Below are 24,597 nucleotides of genomic sequence, written 5' to 3' on the forward strand. Positions count from 1 at the left end.
AATGCAGGACACGTGGGTTCAATCCCTGGGTGAGGAAGATCCCCTTGAGGATGGCATGGCCACCCATTCCTGTATTCTTGCTTGAAGAATCCCCTGGACAGAGGAGCCTGGTGGGATACAATCCACAGGGTCACACAGAGTCGGACACAACTAAAGTGACTTAGCATACACACCCACACACATACACACATGCACACACACATGTGTGTTTTAACTTCATAAGAAACTCCCAAATTCTTTCCGAAGTGGCTGTTCCATTTTGCATCCCCAGCAGCAGTGTATGAGACTTCCAGTTGCTCTGCATCCTTGCCAACACTGTATTTTTTTTTGCCATTCTAATAATTATGTAATATTATATATTAAAAAACTTTGCTAGTATCAAACTTTAAAAAACATTGTTATTCTGGTAAGTAATAAATAGTATCTCATTTTTCATTTAGTACATTTCTTTAAGATAAAGTAATTAGAATGCTTCTAATATGTTGACGGTATTTATTTCTTTTTCTTTAAATTACTTATTTATGTTCTTTGCCCATTTTAATTTTTTTAATTTATTTCTTTTTTAATTGAAGGATAATTGCTTTACAGAATTTTGTTGTTTTCTGTCAAACATCAACATGAATCAGCCATAGGTATACAAATATCCCCTCCCTCTTGAGCCTCCCTCCATCTCCCTCCCCATCCACCCCTCTAGGTTGATACACAGCCTCAGTTTGAGTTCCCTGAGTCATAGAGCAAATTCCCATTGACTATCTATTTTACGTATGGTAATGTAAGTCTCCATGTTACTCTCTCCATACATCTCACTCTCTCCTCCCCTCTCCCCATGTCCATAAGTCTGTCCTCTATGTCTGTTAAATTCTTTGATACCATCTTTCTAGATTCCGTATATATGTGTTCAATTAAGTTCAGTTCAGTTCAGTTCAGTCGCTCAGTTGTGTCCGACTCTTTGCAACCCCATGGACTGCAGCACGCCCGGCCTTCCTGTCCATCATCAACTCCTGGAGTTTACCCAAACTCATGTCCGTTGAGTTGGTGATGCCATCCAACCATCTCATCCTCTGTCGTTCCCTCCTCCTCCTACCTTCAGTCTTTCCCAGCATCAGGGTCTTTTCAGATGAGTCAGCTCTTCCCATCAGGTGGCCAAAGTATTGGAGTTTCAGCTTCAAAATCAGTCCTTCCAATGAACACTTAGGACTGATCTCCTTTAGGATGGACTGGTTGGATCTCCTTGCAGTCCAAGGGACTCTCAAGAGTCTTTTTCAATACCACAGTTCAAAAGCATCAATTCTTCAGCGCTCAGCTTATATGTGTTAGTATATGATATTTATCTTTCTCTTTCTGACTTACTTCAATCTGTATAATAGGCTCTAGGTTCATCCACCTCATTAAAACTGACTCAAATGTGTTCCTTTTTATGGCTGAGTAATATTTCACTGTTTATATATTCTACAGCTTCTTTATCCATTGATCTGTTGATGGACATCTAGGTTGCTTCCATGTTTTAGCTATTGTAAATAATGCTGCAATGAGCATTAGGGTACATGTGTCTATTTCAATTTTGGCTTCCCCAGGGTATATGCCTAGGAATGGGATTGCTGGGGCATGTGGTGGTTTTATTTCTAGTTTTCTAAGGAATCTCCATACCGTCTTCCATAATGACTAAATCAATTTACATTCCCACCAACAGTGCAAGAGGGCTCCCTTTTCTCCACACCCTCTCCAGCATTTATTGTTTGTAGACTTTTGGATAATGGGCATTCTGATTGGTGTGAGGTGATATCTCATTTTAGTTTTGATTTGCATTTCTCTAATAATGAGCGATGTTGAGCATCATTTCATGTATTTGTTAGCCATCTATATGTCTTCTTTGGGAAAATGTCTGTTTAGGTCTTTTCTCCACTTTTTGATTGGATTGTTTATTTTTCTGGTATTGACTTGTGGTAGTTCTGAGGGGTTGTCTTGATCATTGTCTTATCGATTTTTAATGACTTCATATATTAAGGAAACCAACTATTTCATAGTTGTTACAAACATTTTCCTCAGTTTGTCATTTTTTATTTTGTTTATAGCATATTTTGTTGCAGAAATATTTTTATGTTGCTTCTGACTTTCGTACTTCATAAGTGAAAAAATGAGGAGGTAGTAATAAGATAACTTACAAAAGAGATGTAGAAGACAGAGGTGGGAGGGTGGAGGGGCGGGTTGTGAGGCTGGGCTACCTGGGTGAGTCAGTTCACCCCATCCCCACTTTGACCCCCACATTAGTGATATATGGCCAGCACAGATTTTCTGTCTTTCTCACCAGCAACACATAACCAAGGCTTGTTGACAAATGCAGCTGCTTTGAGAAAGGATAGAATCCCCAGGGCACAGTTCTTCAATTTCAGATATGGAAGAGGATTTGTTTAGTGGAAGCAGTGTGTTTATTGCAGAGACCATCAATACATGAGGTTATTACCCTTGTTGGCTGGGTCACAGGGAATTCCTGTCTGTGGTCTCAATGATATCGCTCTGCCAGAAACAACCCTATACCTGAATATGGGAATCCACGAAGTCCATAAAGATCTATGGTGCTCCATGCAATCTATGGGCAAAAGAATTCAGGAAAGGCCAGAAGGGGGTGGGTGAGGAGGTAGGTGGTATGGTGGGAGGAAGTGAGGAGAAGGAGAAAGGGATGGGGATTCCTTTGCTTCCTTATTTCCCATAAGCAGATCTTCTGCTGTTCTTTGATTTTTGCAATTATTAACATTTTTAGAGTCAGGCACACCAGTGCAAAGTCAGTCAGTTACTTGCTGCCAATCTGAGAAGAGCACAGCCCACAGCAAGAACGTTTGGGTGATGAGCTTGAGGTTGGCAGAGTCTGACTAGCAGGAAGAACTTATTCTGTTCCCCCACCCCAATTCCACTGCCCAGGGTCACTCAATGGGCTCTTCCCACCCAAAGCTGAGCCTCTTCGGGGACCACTCAGGATCAACCAGGCTACTTTGTTAGGATAATGCATTCTTTTTCTAACTAAAGTACTGTGAACTGAGACTAACCAGCTAATTAACATTTCAAAGAGCAGAAACAAAGGATTATAAACAAGGCAAGTAACTTTCTCTGAGGGCTTCCCTGGTGGCTCAGATGATAAAGAATCTGCCTGCCATGTGGGAGACCTGGATTCGATTCCCTGGATTGGGAAGATGCCCTGGAGGAGGGCATGGCAACCTACTCCAGTATTCTTGCCTGGAGAAGCCCGATGAACAGAAGAGCCTAGTGGGCTATAGTCCATGGGGTTGCAAAGAGTCAGGCACGACTGAGCGACTAAGCACACATAACTTTCTCTGAAGTCTGTGGTTCAAGGGATCTGTGGAACAGGACTTGGGTATTTCTTAAATAACCTGTCTCTCTCTACCTCTCTTTCTATTCCCACCCCTGTTTCCCTTCCATTCGTATTCTCTGTGTCTATCTTATTTTCCCTCCTCTCCTTTATTTTTTACCCTTTGACTAATTGACCATCATTGAGGCCTTGAGGTGCATTTTTAGCATTTGTCTATTTATTGACATTGTACTGACTTCCTTGACTTAAAAACAGGCAGGAAAAAAACCTCACCAAATTAAACTGCTTTATCTTCAAACTGACTCTGGATTTATTAACTGGGAAAATATGGGGTGGGGGTGAAATTTAATATCTATTTGAACAGAACTTTGGGTTCTTTTGGATTGTTTCAGCCAAGAAGGAAGGAAGCTGAGTACTTGTACGCGTCTCTAATGCAGGACAATAGTTGAGGCAGTGGAGCGGAGCTGGGAGACTTGGATCCAGTCACTGTTCTGCTGCTTACCAGCTTTGTGACTTTGAGCAAGTCCCTTAACCTCCCAGGGAACCATAATCCCAGCCTCTGTCTCAGCTGCTAGCTTCTGACCATCAAGGACCAAAAGACTCTATATTTGAAAAAGTGTGACATTGTCTGATGTCCTCAGTGACAACAGTCCAGACAGCCCCTTCAGCCAAATCCTTAACGTCAGTCCGGGTTCCCTTCTGGATAATGAGATTGGTTCCCACATTCAACACTTGTACTGCATAGCAGGCACGGTCATGTGGTTTAGGGTAGTGCCTGTGTGCTCCGTCACTTCACTCGTGTCCAGCTCTTTGCAACCTTATGAACTGTAGCCTGCCAGACTCCTCTGTCCATGGGATTTCTCAGGCAAAAATACTGGAGTGGGTTGCTGTGCCCTCCTCCAGGCGATCTTCCTGACCCAGGGATCGAACCCGCATCTCCCGCATTGCAGGTGAATTCTCTGCAGGCTTCTGCAGAGCCACTGGAGAAGCCCCATGGTGTAGGGTAGAGTGGTGGCTAAAAGCCTGATTTCTGGACCCAGAATGCCCGACTTTAATTCCTGGTCCCTACATTTATATCAGTGTAACTTTGGGCAGTCTACTTAACCTATGATTCAGTTTCCTCACCTGTAAAGTGACAGCAATGAGGATAATAATAGTTCCTGTAGCTGCGATCTTATTTGGAAATGAAGTCTTTGTGGATGTAGTTAAGGATCTTGAGGTCATTCTGGCTTTAGGATGGGCCCTAAATCTAATGACTGGTGCCCCATAAGAGAAAGGAGAGGGAAATCTAATGCACACGGAGACAGGGGGAAAGGTCATGTGCAGACAGAGGCAGACTGTGGATGATGTAGCCATAGCCAGGGAAAGCCAGGAGCCACCAGAGGCTAGACAAGGCAAGAAAGGAATCTCTCCAGAGCCTTTGGCCCCATTGACACCTTGATTCTGGACTTTTAGCCTCTGGAATTGTGAGAGAATAAAATTCTATTGTTGTCAGTCACCCACGTTGGTGGTAATTTGTTGTGGCAGCCATAGGAAGCTGATACAGATGATGATAATAGTACCTCGAAGGAGTGTTGTGAAGGTTAAATGAGTTGCTATGTGTAGAATGCTGAGAACATAATCTGGAATACAGTGAGGGCTCTTTTGTAGGTTGTTAGGTATTGTTAGCTCATTGACTCTTACCTAGCAACGCTATGAAGTCCGTACTATTATGAATCATCTTGCATGCAAGGAATTGGAGGATTAGAGACTGAGCAAAGGTGAGGTTGTCTGGACTCTGCTCTAGCTTGAGCCACCCCTCAGAAGTCAATGGAGTTTGGCTTTGGGGTGATGGATCCAGGTGACTTTTGGTTCAGAGGCCCCTCATAAGGATGTTCTCTCAGCGAAGATTTAACAGCTCCGAGCTACCAACGAGAACAGAAGGTATAGAGAAGATCTATCATGATATGGTTCTTACTGCTCCTGGACGTGTCTTCCCAGCCCTCGTCTTGGCACAGGCTCTACTTCAGCAGAGCCAGGCTCTGTCTGCACTTGACTGAGTGGTCGTCCTAAGAGCTGATGTCACTGGGGCGCCTCAGCACTTCATTACAAGAGGGAGAGATCTGCCACCTAAAAGATCACACCCTCCTTCTTCAGGAGGTGTGCTTCAGGTCCCATGGTGCTGAATATAAATTATACCAATGGTTAGAAAGAAGTCAGATCACTTAGAGTAAGACCAAACCCTCACCAGAACCTGCAAAGCCCTGTGAGCAAGGCACCCAGTGACCCCACCCCTGACCATCTCTTACTCTTTTCCCCTTCATCACTCTTCCAGCCACACTGGCCTCATGGCCAGGTACTGTTCCACCCCTGGGCCTTTGCACATCTTAAATGCTCTTGGCCAAGTAGTGTGCTTGCGGTCTCTTTATCCCTGTCACTTTTAATATCACCATCTCAGGTCTTTCCTAATCACTCTATTCTGCCTCTTTACCTGCCTTTTCTCATTTCTTAGCACTTATAATTATTAACATACTATAAATTTTACTTGTTTTGTTTATTTTTTTCAAACTAGAATATAAGCACCATGAAATGGAAACATTTGTTCTGTTCACTGCTGTAACTCTAGCCTCAGGCAGGTCTACTGAATAGTGTAATGCATTGAATAAATAATTGTTGACTGACTAATAGAAAAATGAATGAAATAACAACTACAGAACTCCCAAACCAAAATAGGTTAATCCGTTAAATATCTAGAGGTAGCACATGAAGAGAGGAGTACTGGAACCATTGAGCTTTGAGGAATGTGGAGGGAAGCATAGCCTCCTATTGAACTTGAGTTTGAACATGACAAGGAAAAAGATTTGGTGGAGAAAGAGGGGAATAGAATTCCAGCAGGAAATCTCATGTTGAAAATGTCAACATGCAAAATTCATTTATTCATTCAACTAGGACTATAGCAATGAACGAGCCAGAAAAAAGTCATGGCACTTAGGGAATGTACAGTCTAGTGGTTGTAATGTCAGGCAGTATGATCTCAGACACACACATCTGCTTATTGGAATGGTGAGATGCGAAGCGCTTAAATTTCTAAAGGGTTGAGAGGGCTGGGTAGACAGTGAGGCTTTCATCTGGCAAGCAGAAGAAAACTACCTTCATTCTTAATCAGGAAGAGCCCTGGGAATGTCAATTATGGAGGAATTCTGCAGGTGCATGAAGGATGGATTCTGATAGGAAAAAGAATTAGGGAGATACAAGAATGGGCTATTATAGAAGAAGTGGTGGCGATTGGAACAGAGGGATGGCTGTTGCCATAAAAGAGGTTGAGTCTAAAGGACCTGGAATGAAGCGGCTGAGAAAGGATCTTAAAGCCCTTGAATGCGAGAACAATCTAAGTATGTGTCACCAAGAACTCCCTAATGGAGAGGAAGGAAGATGGCAGAGAGGGGTCAGATACTCTAGGAGCTGGAGAAATGGCAAAGTCAGATTAGGACCAGTCCCCTGAGCTTCAGTGATTGTCCCATCACTGCCCTGTGTAAACACAGGAAGGGACCACAGCACCCCACTGATGTTTACTCTCCAGTGCTTGTCAGTATTGGCTGTTTTGTTCTCTATATGACAAGCCAAGCTTGGTTTGGATGTAACCCATCAGAAATTGGAAACGATTTGAATCTAATGCGTCACACTGAATCTGCAGAGCAAAACTTCTGTTTTTTTTTTTTTTCTTTTGCCTAAAATCCACCACATCTGCCAACACCCCAAGTCTTTCTTATTAATAGAGTGAAATTTTAAGATAAAACATCTTTGGTATCATAAATTAGAGAAGCTGGGATTTCTCTGTACTGCAGAATTTTGACTAAGGACAAATTACATAATTTTAACCTTTAATAGGATGCCAGCTCTGGATGTCATGATAACTGTTTCTGTCAGAGTGAAAAGGAATCAGCTTTTTTGCCTCTGACATAGCTAATTGGCTTGAAATCAGCCTATTTTGTGAAAGCCTGGGTTTCCTTCAGTTTTGTCTCTGTCAAGTGAAGAACTGACATTTCTATCTGACTCTCAGCTCAAACAGAGAAACTTTCTCATTCGTCCTGTGACAGGAAGGGAATGGGAGGGCAGGGGCAGTCTTGAGTTCCTCAGGATAGTGGGAAAATTCAAAGCAATGTAACACTTTATCGTTAAGATATTTTTGGTAAAAATGTTTCTTGAAATTGTTTTTTAAAATACAGTTTCACATTGTATGAAACAAACCACGTTTCTGTTATCCACAAGGGAAATGAAGGGCTTTTTCAGGGGGATAATGTCTGAATGTCATCGTGAATTTTCCGTAATAGAACTTGACTGGAGCAGACATGACATCTGAAAGAGCTCTGGGGCCTAGGAAGAAAGGCAGGTTACCAAAGTGGTTCCCTTTGATGAACATGTCTTCGACAAGTCCAGCTCTGGGCCCCCACGTCTGTGGCTGTGCTCGGTCTCCTTACTCGTGTCTGACTCTGTGAGACCCCGTGGACTGTAGCCTGTCAGGCTCCTCTGTCCATGGGATTCTCCAGGCAAGAATACTGGAGTGGGTTGCCATTTCCTTCTCCAATGCATGAAAGTAAAAAGTGAAAGTGAAGCCGCTCAGTCCTGCTTAGTTCACATGGAAAACAGTCATTATTTTTTTTGATAATACAGCTTTTGAAAAATTCCTAAATTTCTTCTTTAAGTTCTTTTTGTTGTCATATCTTTGATAAGATGAATGTAATGAAAGACTTGCGTATATTCTAATAATATAGATATCACTGCAAAAACTGAGCAAATGTGGGGAAGTATAATTTCTTTTTTAGATTATTTTTATTGAAGTATAGTTGATTTACAATGTTGTGCTAATTTCTGCTGTACGTCAAGGTGACTTAGTTATACACATATAAATTTTTTTTTAATATTCTTCTCCAGTATCATTTATCCCCAGAGACTAGATATAGTTCCCTGTGCCATACAAAAGGACCTTGTTGTTTATCGATTCTAAATTTGACAGTTTGCTTCTACTAACCCCAAACTACCAAACCGTCCTGTCCTTCCACCCCTCCTCCTTGACAACCACAAGTCTGTTCTCTGTGAGTCTGTTTCTGTTTTATAGATAGGGTCATTTGTGCCATATTTTAGATTCCACGTGTAAGTGATCATATGGTATTTGTCTTTCTCTTTCTTCCTTACTTCACTTAGTAAGATAATCTATAGTTCTATTCATATTGCTGCCAATGGCATTATTTGTTCTTTTTTATGACTTAGTAATATTCCACTATATATACCACATCTTCATTATCCATTCATCTATTGATAGACATTTAGGTTGCTTCCACATACTGGCTATTGTAAATAGTGCTGCAATGAATATTGGAGTGCATGTATCTTTTTGAAATATGGTTTTCTCTGGATATATGCCCAGGAGTAGGATTGTGGGATCCTCAGTTCAGTTCAGTTCAGTCACTCAGTCGTGTCTGACAATTTGTGACCCCATGGACTGCAGTATGCCAGGCCTCCCCAATCATCATCAACTCCCGGAGATTACTTAAACTCATGTCCATTGAGTTGGTGATGCCATCCAACCACCTCATCCTCTGTCGTCCCTTTCTCCTCCTGCCTTCAATCTTTCCCAGCATCAGGGTTTTTTCAAATGAGTCAGCTCTTCGCTTCAGGTGGCCAAAGTATTGCAGTTTCAGCTTCAGCATCAGACCTTCCAATGAACATTCAGGACTGATTTCCTTTAGGATGGACTGGTTTGATCTCCTTGTAGTCCAAGGGACTCTCAAGAGTCTTCTCCAACACCACAGTTTAAAAGCATCAATTCTTCGGTGCTCAGCTTTCTATATAGTCCAACTCTTCCATCCATACATGACTACTGGAAAAACCATAGCCTTGACTAGACGGACCTTTGTTGGCAAAGTAATGTCTCTGCTTTTTAATATGCTGTCTAGGTTGGTAACTTTCCTTCCAAGGAGTAAGCATCTTAATTTCATGGATGCAGTCACCATCTGCTTTGATTTTGGAGCCCAAAAAAATAAAATCTGCCACACTGTTTCCACTGTTTCTCCATCTATTTGCCATGAAGTGATGGGACTGGATGCCATGATCTTTGTTATCTGAATGTTGAGCTCTAAGCCAACTTTTTCACTCTCTTCTTTCACTTTCACAAAGCAGCTCTTTAGTTCTTCTTCACTTTCTGCCATAAGGGTGGTGTCATCTGCATATCTGAGGTTATTGATATTTCTCCCAGCAATCTTGATTCCAACTTGTGCTTCATCCAACCCAGCATTTCTCATGATGTACTCTGCATATAAGTTAAATAAGCAGGGTGACAATATACAGCCTTGATGTACTCCATTTCCTATTTGGAACCAGTCTGTTGTTCCATGTTCAGTTCTAACTGTTGCTTCCTGACCTGCATACAGATTTCTCAGGAGGCAGGTCAGGTGGTCTGGTATTCCCATCTCTTTAAGAATTTTCCACAGTTTATTGTGATCCACACAGTCAAAGGCTTTCACATAGTCCATAAAATAGAAGTAGATATTTTTCTGGAACTCTCTTGCTTTTTTGATGATCCAGCGGATATTGGCATTGATCTCTGGCTCCTCTGCCTTTTCTAAAACCAGCTTGAACATCTGGAAGTTCTCGGTTCACATACTGTTGAAGCCTGGCTTGGAGAATTTTGAGCATTACTTTGCTAGAGTGTGAGATGAGTGCAATTGTGTGGTAGTTTGAGCATTCTTTGGCATCGCCTTACTTTGGGATTGGAATGAAAACTGACCTTTTCCAGTCCTGTGACCACTGCTGAGTTTTCCAAATTTGCTGGCATATCAAGTGCAGTACTTTCACAGCATCATCTTTTAGGATTTGAAATAGCTCAACTGGAATTCCATCACCTCCACTAGCTTTGTAGTGATGCTTCCTAAAGCCCACTTGACTTCACATTTCAGGATGTCTGGTTCTAGGTGAGTGATCACACCATCGTGATTATCTGGGTCATGAAGATCTTTTTTGTACAGTTCTTCTGTGTATTCTTGCCACCTCTTCTTAAAATCTTCTGCTTCTGTCAGGTCCATACCATTTTTGTCCTTTATTGAGCCCATCTTTGCGTGAAATGTTCCCTTGGTATCTCTAATTTTCTTGAAGAGATCTCTAGTCTTTCCCATCTATTATTTTCCTTTATTTCTTTGCACTGATCATTGAGGAAGGCTTTCTTATCTCTCCTTGCTATTCTTTGGAACTGTGCATTTAAATGGGTATATCTTTCCTTTTCTGCTTTGCTTTTGGCTTCTTTTCTTTTCACAGCTATTTGTAAGGCCTCCTCAGACAGCCATTTTGCTTTCTTGCATTTCTTTTTCTTGGGGATGGTCTTACTCCCCATGTAATTCTATCTTTATTTTTCTGCAGAACCTCCATACTGTACTCCATAGTTGCTGCACCAACTCATATTTCCACCCACAGCGTAGGAGGGTTCCCTGGTGTTCAGTGCTAATAATGATTCAGTAAATATTCTCATTTTAAAAAGGAAGAAACAGAGTCACTTCAAGCTATTTTCCATCTCAGGGCTTTTTCAGCTTGTGCTTCCTCTTCTTGGAGTGTTATTTCTCCTTCGTATAAGTGGTGTTTTCTCACCTTTAAGTTCTAAGCTTAAATGTCATCTTCTCAAAGACCTTTCTTGACCCTTAGTCTAATCTCCCCACCCCAACTCTGCTGCAAGTGACTCTATAACATTTCTTGGTTTGAATTTCTCCTCCACACTTTTCATGACCTGAAGTCCTTATCTGCAGACTTCTTTTCTGACTTATCTATCTTCCCAGCTAGATGTCAATTCCAATATGCAGTGACCTTTTTGGTCATTTTCATTGGATTAGCACCCAAATGGATGAAATGAAAATGAAATAATCAAAATTGTCATATTTACAGAAACAAAAGAATAGGTAGACCTTTTGAACAGTTTGAGGGAGTATTCACAATTCTGTTATAGTAGAATTATCGTTACAGTGTGCAATTTTTAGATTAGATTTGCAATTTTTCATCTAAAACATGTGCTGCTTGTAAGCTGTGTTTGTCAATGTCACAACTTTGGGAACCGAGATAGGTAAGTTAGCTAAGGGGCTCTTTTCCAGATTCCACAGCCCTGGAAGCAAAAAGGACATTCCTGTCACAGTTGTATCAGGATGTTTTAGCTTCAAGGTATTTAAATCATGACTCTAATTGGATCAAAGCTTGAGTCTCATGAGAGGATTAGATCAGGATAAGTTGTTTGAGCAGCTCAAAATGCTTCAAGAACTCAAATTCTTTCCACCTCTCTGCTCTACCATCATTGGCTGGACCATGTCTGAGGAAAAAGAGAGAATGCTTCCTTTCTCTTACTTGACTTGCCCCAGCAGTCTTCCTCCAGGGTCTCACAGGCTGTTTTGGGGGTATATGCCCACTGTTGAACCAGTTACTGGAGAGGGAAGGAGATTATGCAGAACAGTCAGCACCTTCCCAGGAGGTGTTTGGGCTGCTTAGGGGAGCGGAAGGCATCTGAACAAAACTTGAGATTCCTTTGGGAAGGAAGGAGGGGGACGTTTCATTTATTGTATATTTCATTCATTGTTCCTTTGTTTGGAAGAAGTAGATAATGGTGTTGCTAAAACTTTTCCCCCTAAGTTTTGTACTGTTTGGCTTAATGGAAACAGACTGATTCAAGGTTCTAGAGGCAGATGCAGACCAGAGACCCAGGCAATTACCACCCTTTGGATTAAGTCCAAGCTTGTGCTCACGAGCCCAAGGAGGAGCTCCTGTGTTGGCGTAGCTGCTGCTGCTGAGCAAGAGGGAAAGAGGAGGAGGGGACTCAGGTTCCTCTTTCAGTTGCTTTAGGCCCTGGCCTTCTCTCTTAGAGAAGTGCAAACTATTTTGGAGAGCCCATCTCATTTCCACATGCTTTTTTTTTTTTCTTTTACGTGACCCTGTCCTTCTTCCCCAAAGGCTCAGGAAAAGGTTTGGGGATAGTTTGGGAAGCTAGAGTGGAAGGATGAGAGTGGAGGGAATAGGGTAACCATCCCATTTCCTGCTCACCACTGCCACAATCTCTGTTTATCCTGCTCAAAGTAAATTTGCCTTTTATAGAGTTCTGCTTCTGGGACTTTTTTATGTCCCATGATGATGAGAGTATTTACAGGATAGACAAAATAATACAAATGATGAAATGTTTAAAACTCCATAGACCCTATGTTATTACCTACAGTTATTTAACATGTAAGTGTGGCTGAAGTGAAGGTCAAGCCAGGAAATGTCATGAAGCAGAGGAACTTTCATGTTTGTTTGGTGATACATTCTGAATACTTTTTAATATTGTACTCATATTTTGGTAGATTTTAAAATTGAGGGAGGCCATCTTTGCTTTCTTTGTTTCTTTAACCTTGATAGACCTATATGACCTAGTAAACAAGCTGCCAGTTTGGGATTTTTCCTTCTCATCTTATATCTCATCACTGACCTAATTGTGCCCATTCTTCTTACCACGGCCACTAACTCAGTTTTGGCCCTCATCACAGTACAGACGCATCCTTTTGTTTTTTTAACTTTTACCCAATTACTTTGCAAGTGCCTCGTGGATAAAGATCAGCTTTTATCTGTCTTTGCTGTCTCCAGAAAGCCAACATAAGCCATACAGAAAGGGGAGGAAAATCAATGTCTGTTCATTTCTTATTGATGTTTTCTCTTCTTCTTTTGATTTTAGAATCTGAACTGAAGGTATTTTGCTCTAAAAACATACTGAGCATCCTTGGTTTCTCCTGCATCATCGCTGTGATAGCATTGCTCGCTCTGGGGCTGACCCAGAACAAAGCACTGCCAGAAAATGTTAAGGTAACTCAAACCCCTGAGTATGTGTGTGTGTATGTGTGTGTACATGTGTTTGAGGGTCCCTGGATGGGGCAGAGGGAAAGGGGAGTTATGGTAAATCAGAACAGTAGGAGTTGAGGTTCTGCAAGCCCAGGAGCAAATCAGTCTCCATTGAACTAGGTGAGTAAAATGGCAGTGGATGCTTATTCTGGAGGAGAGAATGCCTTGGATCAGTTAGGGGTGGAAAGATAATTGTCTTTATGATTGTTCAGCAAACTGATTAAATCAGTATTCTAACAGAGACAAATGCTTTATTCACCACATCCAGATCCATGATATACTATGTTGGTTTCCATAACTCTAGTACTATCTCTACTTCCTACTCATTGTTCCCTTGTGGAAACAATGAACTCTTTGTTTACTGAACATTGCATTCTTTGTTCTTACTCTATTATTATCACTATCACCAAAATAATAAACTTTACTAGACAGCTCTGTACAAAGCACTTTGGAAGTCAAAGATTGTGGAGAAGACTTGTTCCTCATCTCTAAACTATTAAAAAGAAATCAATTTAAAGATCAATTTTTAAAAAGCCCCTGGAGACCACATACATGTATTGAATATAGTAATTTGAAATGAATTCATGGATGTATAGATTTCTTGTGAAATTTCCACATTTGAAGAGCTTGTGTGTGTGTGTGTGTGTGTGTGTGTGTGTGTGTGTAATTAAAAATAATTAGGGTCATTAACTCTGCTGTGATTTATTTCTGCTTCCTTTCAAATTTATCAAAGTTCAATTTCAAAGACATGAATACCTCACTAATACCTTGTAATATGTTCATTATTTAATCCATTAATTTAAAAGCATATAGTAAATTTAAGTTTTTATTGTAAATACATCAATTTTCAACTTTCATTTGAATTATAGTTAATAAATCTTCAAGGGCCCAGAGACCAGTATGCTAATGAACACATATATATGTGTGGGCAGTGACATATCCATGGAAGCCCTGAAATACATATGCAAAAGTGTATATATATATATATATATATATATATATATATATATATATATATATATATATTGCATTTGAATATACTAGACTTTGAGCCTGGAAAGATGGGTGCATATGCCAGGCCTCTGAAACTATTGCCACTTACTCAAATCATTTCCTCTATAGCAGAGGCCTGGATGTTACATTGGCATCTGTTTGCCACACACATTCAGCCCAGTGGGCTGTGCACAGCAGTCCCTTTGTCGGCACTGAAAGCTGATACTATCTCTCTGTCAATGGTCTCTTGACTTTAAATATTCAGTGATGCTGGCTCTCTTGGCTTAACTTCACTCACAATTGAAGCCTCATGACATCTTGGTTTTGCTATTTGTTTACCAGCTCCAAAAGTGTGTGATTGCCTTCTTGATTTGACCTTTTCGTGCATTCATTATTGCATCATTGGTGAGGGAGATGGCTTAGGAGGCCAAATCCATGACAGGCTTAGGCTCTGTGTACTCAGTGAACACTTGTGATCACGGATGACTTTTCATCATTCATGATGGTCTTCAAGACTGTTGTGATTCTGTGTTCTTGTGTTGGCCTGGAAAAATGGAAGAAGGTCTTTGTCATCTAAAGTGAATCTTTATAGTAGTATGATTGGCCCGATCCCACTAGGACCCGCTGAAGAGCTGTGGAGAAAGCACTTCTGAATTACTGCCCTAGGGCTTTATCCCTGGGTTCTCATCCCTGTTGGTCAAGGGTTGCCCCAGAGGTTAGCTCCTTGGCACTTCCAGGTTTGCGCATATGTCAGAGGGGCTGTGTGGGGCTACAAGGTGGTAGGAGAGAAGACCCTGTGAAGACATAGAGAGATAAGATACAGGTTGAGCTAGAAAAATGTTGGTCAAAAAACATGAAGTGGCCACCAAAGTTATCTGAAGCATCACTGTTCTGATACCCTTTGGTAGGAGAGAGAGTCGTTTGTACACATAGTTTCAGAACAATAGAGACATGTGAATATGGAGGTAGGTGTAGTGCTACAGCTGCCCAGAGGAAGGAGTCACCAACTGTGCCTAGTCATATGAAGACTTCACGGAGGAGGTGGCCTTGGGGCCAAGTAAAGGAGAACACTAAGGAGTTTGACAGGAGGTGAGCTAGGACATTTTCTGGACAAAGACCATACCATTTGTTGCAGAGTGGCAGCTTAAAATAAACAGATGATCCTGGGGAATCACCACCAGTTCATCATGGCTAGAATATTGAACATAGGGCAGGAAGGAACGGTGGGAGAGGAGACTTCAATCTGAGTATGCCTAGCTCAGGGATGGGTATCTCATTCGCTGTAGCAGTGCTCAGGATTGGCTCCATATTAAAAGCTCCTGGGGAGCTTTTTAAAAATACTAATTTCTGGACTCTACCCTGGGTCAATTAAATCATAATCTTTGGGGGTGAAGCCCAGGCATTAGTATATTTTAAAAACTTCCCAGGTGATTTTAATGAGCAGTCATGCTTGTCAACCACTGCTTAGAAGATTTCAAACAGGGTGTGTGCATGTGTGCTCAGTCGTGTCTGACTCTTTGCAACCGATGAACTGTAGCCTTGCAGACTCCTCTGCCCATGGGATTCTCCAGGAAGAATATTGGAGTGGATTGCCATGCCCTCCTCTAGGAAATCTTCCCAGGCCAGGGACAGAACCCGCATCTCTTATGTCTCCTGTGTTGGCGGACAGATTTTTTACCACTGAGCTACCTGGGAAGCAAACAGGGGCGCAGATTGTGTTTCTGAGATTCCTCTTGGCTGGAGAGCAGATTAGAAGAGGAGAGACCAGATAGGATATTCCTTACATTGTGTAGACAAGGCAGATTAGGCTGGAACTAAGGCATTGCCATGGAATTAAGGTATTAAGGAGATACCTTGAGAGACACTGAGGTCCACCAGATCTTAGTGATTAGATTCCTTTCAGTTCAGTTCAGTTATTCAGTCATGTTTGACTCTTTGCGACCCCATAGGCTGCAGCATGCCAGGCTTCCCTGTCCATCAACAACTCCTGGAGCTTGCTAAAACTCATATCCATCGAGTTGGTGATGCCATCCAACCATCTCATCCTCTGTCTTCCCCTTCTCCTCCTGCCTTCAATCTTTCCCAGCATCAGGGCCTTTTCTAGTGAGTCAGTTCTTTGCATTAGGTGGCCAAAGTATTGGAGTTTCAGCTTCAACATCAGTCCTTCCAATGAATATTCAGGGCTGATCTCCTTTAGGATGGACTGGCTGGATCTCCTTGCAGTCCAAGGGACTCTCAAGAGTCTTCCCAAACACCACAGTTCAAAAGCATCAATTCTTCAGCACTCAGCTTTTTTTATAGTCCAACCTTCACATCCATACATGACTACTGGAAAAACCATAGCTTTAACTAGACAGACCTTTGCTGGCAAAGTAATGCCTCTGCTTTTTATTTTTTTTTCCTTTATTTATTTATTTTTCAGTGGGTTTTGTCATACATTGATATGAATCAGCCATAGAGTTACACGTATTCCCCATCCCGATCCCCCCTCCCACCTCCCTCTCCACCCGATTCCTCTGGGTCTTCCCAGTGCACCAGGCCGGAGCACTTGTCTCATGCATCCAACCTGGGCTGGTGATCTGTTTCACCATAGATAATATACATGCTGTTTTTTCGAAACATCCCACCCTCACCTTCTCCCACAGAGTTCAAAAGTCTGTTCTGTACTTCTGTGTCTGTTTTTCTGTTTTGCATATAGGGTTATCGTTACCATTTTTCTAAATTCCATATATATGTGTTAGTATGCTGTAATGTTCTTTATCTTTCTGGCTTACTTCACTCTGTATAATGGGCTCCAGTTTCATCCATCTCATTAGAACTGATTCAAATGAATTCTTTTTAACGGCTGAGTAATATTCCATGGTGTATATGTACCACAGCTTCCTTATCCATTCATCTGCTGATGGGCATCTAGGTTGCTTCCATGTCCTGGCTATTATAAACAGTGCTACGATGAACATTGAGATGCACGTGTCTCTTTCAGATCTGGTTTCCTCAGTGTGTATGCCCAGAAGTGGGATTGCTGGGTCATATGGCAGTTCTATTTCCAGTTTTTTAAGAAATCTCCACACTGTTTTCCATAGCGGCTGTACTAGTTTGCATTCCCACCAACAGTGTAAGAGGGTTCCCTTTTCTCCACACCCTGTCCAGCATTTATTGCTTGTAGACTTTTGGATAGCAGCCATCCTGACTGGCATGTAATGGTACCTCATTGTGGTTTTGATTTGCATTTCTCTGATAATGAGTGATGTTGAGCATCTTTTCATGTGTTTGTTAGCCATCTGTATGTCTTCTTTGGAGAAATGTCTGTTTAGTTCTTTGTCCCATTTTTTGATTGGGTCATTTATTTTTCTGGAATTGAGCTTCAAGAGTTGCTTGTATATTTTTGAGATTAATCCTTTGTCTGTTTCTTCATTTGCTATTATTTTCTCCCTATCTGAGGGCTGTCTTTTCACCTTACTTATAGTTTCCTTTGTAGTGCAAAAGCTTTTAAGTTTCATTAGGTCCCATTTGTTTAGTTTTGCTTTTATTTCCAATATTCTGGGAGGTGGGTCATAGGAGGATCCTGCTGTGATTCATGTCGGAGAGTGTTTTGCCTATGTTCTCCTCTAGGAGTTTTATAGTTTCTGGTCTTACATTTAGATCTTTAATCCATTTTGAGTTTATTTTTGTGTATGGTGTTAGAAAGTGTTCTAGTTTCATTCTCTTACAAGTGGTTGACCAGTTTTCCCAGCACCACTTGTTAAAGAGGTTGTCTTTTTTCCATTGTATATCTTTACCTCCTTTGTCAAAGATAAGGTGTCCATAGGTTCGTGGATTTATCTCTGGGCTTTCTATTCTGTTCCATTGATCTATATTTCTGTCTTTGTGCCAGTACCATACTGTCTTGATGACTGTGGCTTTGTAGTAGAGTCTGAAGTCAGGCAGGTTCATTCCTCCAGTTCCATTCTTCTTTCTCAAGATTACTTTGGCTATTCGAGGTTTTTTGTGTTTCCATACAAATTGTGAAATTATTTGTTCTAGTTCTGTGAAAAATACCGTTGGTAGCTTAATAGGGAGTGCATTGAATCTATAGATTGCTTTGGGTAGAATAGCCATTTTTACAATATTGATTCTTCCAATCCATGAACATGGTATGTTTCTCCATCTGTTTGTGTCCTCTTTGATTTCTTTCATCAGTGTTTTGTAGTTTTCTATGTATAGGCCTTTTGTTTCTTTAGGTAGATATACTCCTAAGTATTTTATTCTTTTTGTTGCAATGGTGAATGGTATTGTTTCCTTAATTTCTCTTTCTGTTTTTTCATTGTTAGTATATAGGAATGCAAGGGATTTCTGTGTGTTAATTTTATATCCTGCAACTTTACTATATTCATTGATTAGCTCTAGTAATTTTCTGGAAGAGTCTTTAGGGTTTTCTATGTATAGGATCATGTCATCTGCAAACAGCGAGAGTTTCACTTCTTCTTTTCCTATCTGGATTCCTTTTACTTCTTTTTCTGCTCTGATTGCTGTGGCCAAAACTTCCAACACTATGTTGAATAGTAGTGGTGAGAGCGGACACCCTTGCCTTGTTCCTGATTTCAGGGGAAATGCCTTCAATTTTTCACCATTGAGGGTGATGCTTGCTGTGGGTTTGTCATATATAGCTTTTATTATGTTGAGGTATGTTCCTTCTATTCCTGCTTTCTGGAGAGTTTTAATCATAAATGAGTGTTGAATTTTGTCAAAGGCTTTCTCTGCATCTATTGAGATAATCATATGGTTTTTATCTTTCAATTTGTTAATGTGGTGTATTACATTGATTGATTTGCGGATATTAAAGAATCCTTGCATTCCTGGGATAAAGCCCACTTGGTCATGGTGTATGATTTTTTTAATATGTTGTTGGATTCTGTTTGCTAGAATTTTGTTAAGGATTTTTGCATCTATGTTCATCAGTGATATTGGCCTGTAGTTTTCTTTTTTTGTGGCATCTTTGTCTGGTTTTGGAATTAGGGTGATGGTGGCCTCATAGAATGAGTTTGGAAGTTTACCTTCTTCTGCAATTTTCTGGAAGAGTTTGAGTAAGATAGGTGTTAGCTCTTCTCTAAATTTTTGGTAGAATTCAGCTGTGAAGCCATCTGGTCCTGGGCTTTTGTTTGCTGGAAGATTTTTGATTACAGTTTCAATTTCCTTGCTTGTGATGGGTCTGTTAAGATCTTCTATTTCTTCCTGGTTCAGTTTTGGAAAGTTATACTTTTCTAAGAATTTGTCCATTTCATCCAAGTTGTCCATTTTATTGGCATAGAGCTGCTGGTAGTAGTCTCTTATGATCCTTTGTATTTCAGTGTTGTCTGTTGTGAGCTCTCCATTTTCATTTCTAATTTTGTTAATTTGGTTCTTCTCTCTTTGTTTCTTAATGAGTCTTGCTAATGGTTTGTCAATTTTGTTTATTTTTTCAAAAAACCAGCTTTTAGCTTTGTTGATTTTTGCTATGGTCTCTTTAGTTTCTTTTGCATTTATTTCTGCCCTAATTTTTAAGATTTCTTTCCTTCTGCTAACTCTGGGGTTCTTCATTTCTTCCTTCTCTAATTGCTTTAGGTGTAGAGTTAGGTTATTTATTTGGCTTTTTTCTTGTTTCTTGATGTAAGCCTGTAATGCTATGAAACCTCCCCTTAGCACTGCTTTTACAGTGTCCCATAGGTTTTGGGTTGTTGTGTTTTCATTTTCATTCATTTCTATACATGTTTTGATTTCTTTTTTGATTTCTTCTATTGCCTCTGCTTTTTAATATGCTGTCTAGGTTGGTCACAGCTTTTCTTCTTCATAGCAAGCGTCTTTTAATTTCATGGCTGCAATCACTATCTGCAGTGATTTTGGAGCCCCCCGAAATAAAGTCTGTCACTATTCCCACTGTTTCCCCATCTATTTGCCATGAAATGATGGGACCAGATGCCATGATCTTAGTTCTTTGAATGTTGAGCTTTAAGCCATCATTTTCACTTTCCTCTTTCATTTTCATCAGGAGGCTCTTTGATTCTTCTTTGCTTTCTGCCATAAGGGTGGTGTCATCTGCGTATCTGAGGTTATTGATATTTCTCCTGGCAAGCAGTCTTGATTCCAGCTTGTGCTTCATCCAAGCATGATGTACTCTGCATATAAGTTAAATAAGCAGGGTGACAATAAGTAGCCTTGACATACTCCTTTCCAAATTTATTTATTTATAATTATTTATTTATCATTAGACTCCTTAGAGGACCTTTTAAGGTAAAGATGGAACACCTTGGATGTCATGTTGAGAACAATCTCTCCACACTTCTGTTTAAAGAGGGTGGTGGCCATATGCTTCTGAATGCAAAGGCTTTCAGCTGTCTCTCTACACATTTCCTGACTCTTCATCCCTGTCTTATTGCGGGGTCATTAATTCTGTCTGCTCGGAGTGCAACACAGCAGAGGCCATAGATTTACACCACCTGGGTTTAAACCTCAGCTCTGTTCTTATAAAGATAGGACATAACTTCTCTGAGCCTCAGTTTCTCCATTTGTAAGACAGAGCTGATCACTGATATCTTGTAGATTACTGTGGGAATTGAGTAGGATAAAGTAAACGCAGGGTGAAGTTCAGAACAGGATGCTGGCCCACCACACACCCTTGTCATTGGTAACTTATGTGTTATCATTATCATCTTTGCAGCCTGTCTGCCTGGTGACAAATTGCCACTTATCTTTTTCCCTGCCTCTTCCCATCTGACTCACCCTCTTCTAGCCCAGTTCAGGGCAGCCCATCAGTTCCAAAGATCCAGTCTTGTCATCTTCCTGCCTGATCCAGTTTGGGTTCAGCCTGGTTGGAAAGTGGTTGCCTCATGCCTGACCATATCTCACAAAACACAAGAACTCTTTTTTGTACTGATGGGCTTACTTGCCCAGCCACCCAGGTTGTAAGCATTCTGAGGCAAGGACTGGGATTCATTCGTCTTTGCATATATCAATATTTTCTTACCCTTTCACTTCATTCATTCATTTAATAAATGGTTGTTGACCATCTACTCTGCGTTAGGCCCTAGGAATATAGCAGTGAGCAAAACTGGCTAGGTCCTGATCCTCACGAAGCTATAGTCTAGTGGAAGACACAACCATTAACCGATCTGTCAACAGAATAAATGTTAAATTACAGCCAGCACAGCATCTGACTGGGGTGGTTGCCTCACAGAAGTTTGCTGACTCAGTGAGTAGAGTGGGCTCAGTGCTTGGATGTGAAGAGGATGTGAAGAAGGACAGCAGAATTTGTCAGCGTGGGAGGCAGGCCTCTGCCTCAGGATGCCCTCTGGGTCCTGGCTCCCCATCCTCATTCCCAGAGCCTACATAATTCAGACCTCCAGTGTGTAGGGCCCAGGAATCCACACACATAACAGGCATCCTGGGCCGTTCTCATGACATTAAAGTCTGGGAACTGCTGCTGGGTAAATATGCAGTGACCACGTTAAAACAAACAAACTTGGACCTTAATATACTGAAGAATCATTAGCTGTACCTAAATGTCCCCTGGGAAAGTGTTTTTGTCCTGTGGACCTGGTGGGGAGGTAGCTTTGAGGTCCGTTTGGCTCACCACTTCCTAAATCGCTAGCTTGTCACCGAACACTGGCAGCTAGCAACCTGTCAGGATATTGCTACAGCTCAAGCATTGCACATTCCAGCATACACAGAACCCCACAGGTTTCTCTCCAAGGCACCAAACTGACCCTGTCCCAAACCACATGTCTTCATTAAAAGTTGCCACTTCCCCTGGAATGCTAGCTCAAGGGCCAGACAGCTTTGATTTCAACCCCAGACCTGCCATTTGCTAGCTTTGAGACTTCTGGCAAGCAAATTCTCTCTACACATCAGTTTTCTTATATGTAACATGGTGATGATAGCTACTTGGTGGAAGATGGTTGTAAGGATTAAATGGAATAGGACTACCAACTCACTTATCAGAGTGCCCAGTGCATCAGAAGCTCGCAGTGGAGACCAGCTGTCCCCACTGCTTTGGGAATGAGTTTGAGGAAAGGTCCTCAGCTCTTGGTGTGATGTGGTCACTGAGCTGGTGCTCCCAAGATTTCCAACTGCTGCTAACCTGTGCCGGGCATCTGCTTTTGTCACTGGGAACTGAAGTGCTATTTTGGGGACAGTGCTTGCGATTTTAGCTTTTTTTAATGGAGAATTTGGAAGAATTTGCATCAATTTTCAACCTCAAATACTCTTGGAAAATATCTATAGTATTTTCACTCCACTGGATTTAAAAACAAAATAACAAAAACAAAGCAACAACACCTGGAGATGAGAGGTGGTGATGGCTATACAATAGTATGAATGTACTTAATGCCACACTGTACACTTAAAAATAGTTAAAATGGTCAATTGTAGGTTCTGTGTATTTTACCACAATTAAAAAATAAAAATAATAGACAACAAAACTGCAGTTTGTATTAAAGGTCTAGTAACTCCAGCTAAAGAAAAAAGAAAAGAAAATGGTCCCTAATTGTTTCCAGGTGCTGCCAGCATCACTGTAGCTAATGGAGACCTGATTTGTTTATAGAGCACTAGAGTCATTCAGAAGGACAAGCTCTGTTTATTCTAAAGGGCTCACAGAAACAGAGGGATGAGGTTGCTGAAGTTACCATTAAAGCTACAGGGCTTTTAAGAAAGATTCTGAAGGACCAATATGTGTGAAGAAACCGAAAAAGTTAATGTACACTGTAGCGCATGTCACCTGACTTCTGGGGTTTTTGTTGTGGGAGAGGGATGGAACTCAGCCCCATGGTATTACTTTATATTAGACTGTGAATATTCACATCTTTTAGGACTGGAAGGAGTTTAGGGACCATATAGTTCTAACTCCCCTCATTCGTTCATGTGACTCAGCAATTGTCTGTTGAATTCCATTTTTGTACTTAACACATAATAGGATCTACCATGGTAGATACTGGATATACCATAGTAAGCAACACAGACCTGCCCTAACATGGCTTAGAATCTAATAGGGAAGACAGATATTAATCAACTAGTCACGTAAATATGTAATTACACATTGTTGTAAGTACTGTCTTTAGAGGAAAAACAGAGGCACTCCGAGGCATGGATTAAGAAGGTAGATTTGAATCTGAGAAGGTCAAACAGGGCTGGGTCTCAGGTGAAGGGCTCTCGAGGCCAAGGCTCTGGAACAGAAATCTCATGGCCAGTGGGGAACAGAGAGTAGAATAGTGTGAGGGCAGTTGTTTTCTGAGCAAGGAGAGGGTTGAACATCCCAGTTCTGCTGAGTCAAGGGTAGAAGCGCGTCATCTGATGTTCCAATTTTCTCTTTCTTTTTACATTGAAGGAGACTTACTCAGAAGCTGGGCTTATGTCATTTGCAGAGGTAGAATTATTTCCATCCTAAGACAGGATCTTCCCCACCTCCACATGGCCTCTAGTCTCCCTGAGCTCAGGCTTGGTTGCTACCGCATCTCCGGATCTTCACCAAGGCTCCAACATTCGTGTCTCATGAACCAACACCCTCTTTCTAGACCACTTCTTCAACTCACTCAACATAGCTCTTCAAGACCAATTATGATTGACAAAGTCATGTGCATGACCAAAAACTAGCTTAAGATCAAGATTTACACAGTCTGATCACAACTATATAAAAATTACCATGAACTGAAAAAGATCAGAAGGAAATAAAGGAACAGTGATGTCTAGTTGGTGAAATCGTAAATGTCTTTTTTCCTTTTCTCTCAATTTTCTAGATGCTATTTAATAAACTGGTAGTACTTTTAAAAAATGAAGTAATATTGAAAATAACATTAAGAAGATGTCAGATCTCTAGCTCACTACTCAAATCTTTGATTTTTCTTTGATGTGAAGGACATACGGGCTTTTAGAAATGTCTTAACTATGAGCTACAGAGAAACACTAGGTAGAGTGGTAACATGGCAAGCATTTCACAAAGCATATCTATCGGGTGGAGATTGTATTCAAAACATAATTCTGTTGTCACTGAGTCTGGGGGATGCCAGCTTAAACAAGATTAAGCGGGTTTCTCCACTGTCAGACTTCTCTGAAGCAGTCACTACATAGTGGGTTCATGAGCCCAGGATAGGGAGCAAGCATTCCCCAAACTTCTGGGAAGCTTTCTTCACCCAGGTCCTTGCAGGCTTAGTGCTTTGGAAAATGCTGGTGTGAGGAAAGAGAATAAAAGCTAGTGGCTCCTGGGGTTATAGATTGGTCAGGTGAGGCATAACTATTTAAGTACCCATTCAAGTCAAACTGCTCTGGAAATGAACTGTGAACCTTCATTTCAGTTAGGTGAAATGAATTTCTAACTCTATAGTGAGCCAGCGATGAACAGCAAATGAATATGCTTTTAGTGTTGCAACAATGAAAGGCAAATGCCCCAAATGTTCAAATTTAAG

At 41.1% G+C, this 24,597-nt stretch overlaps 1 protein-coding gene across 2 annotated transcripts in view; it reads left to right on the top strand.

The window, feature by feature from the left end:
• LOC133070281 (ectonucleoside triphosphate diphosphohydrolase 1) overlaps positions 1 to 24,597 on the top strand; it is a 198,637-nt gene that overhangs the window by 41,876 nt on the left and 132,164 nt on the right. For both annotated transcript variants that reach the window (XM_061162257.1, XM_061162255.1), the window contains exon 2: positions 13,032 to 13,159. In XM_061162257.1, the coding sequence (XP_061018240.1) occupies positions 13,032 to 13,159 (128 nt within the window). The remainder of the gene's footprint in view (positions 1 to 13,031; positions 13,160 to 24,597) is intronic.

This window comes from Dama dama, chromosome 15, assembly GCF_033118175.1.
Source record: "Dama dama isolate Ldn47 chromosome 15, ASM3311817v1, whole genome shotgun sequence".
NCBI lineage: Eukaryota > Metazoa > Chordata > Mammalia > Artiodactyla > Cervidae > Dama > Dama dama.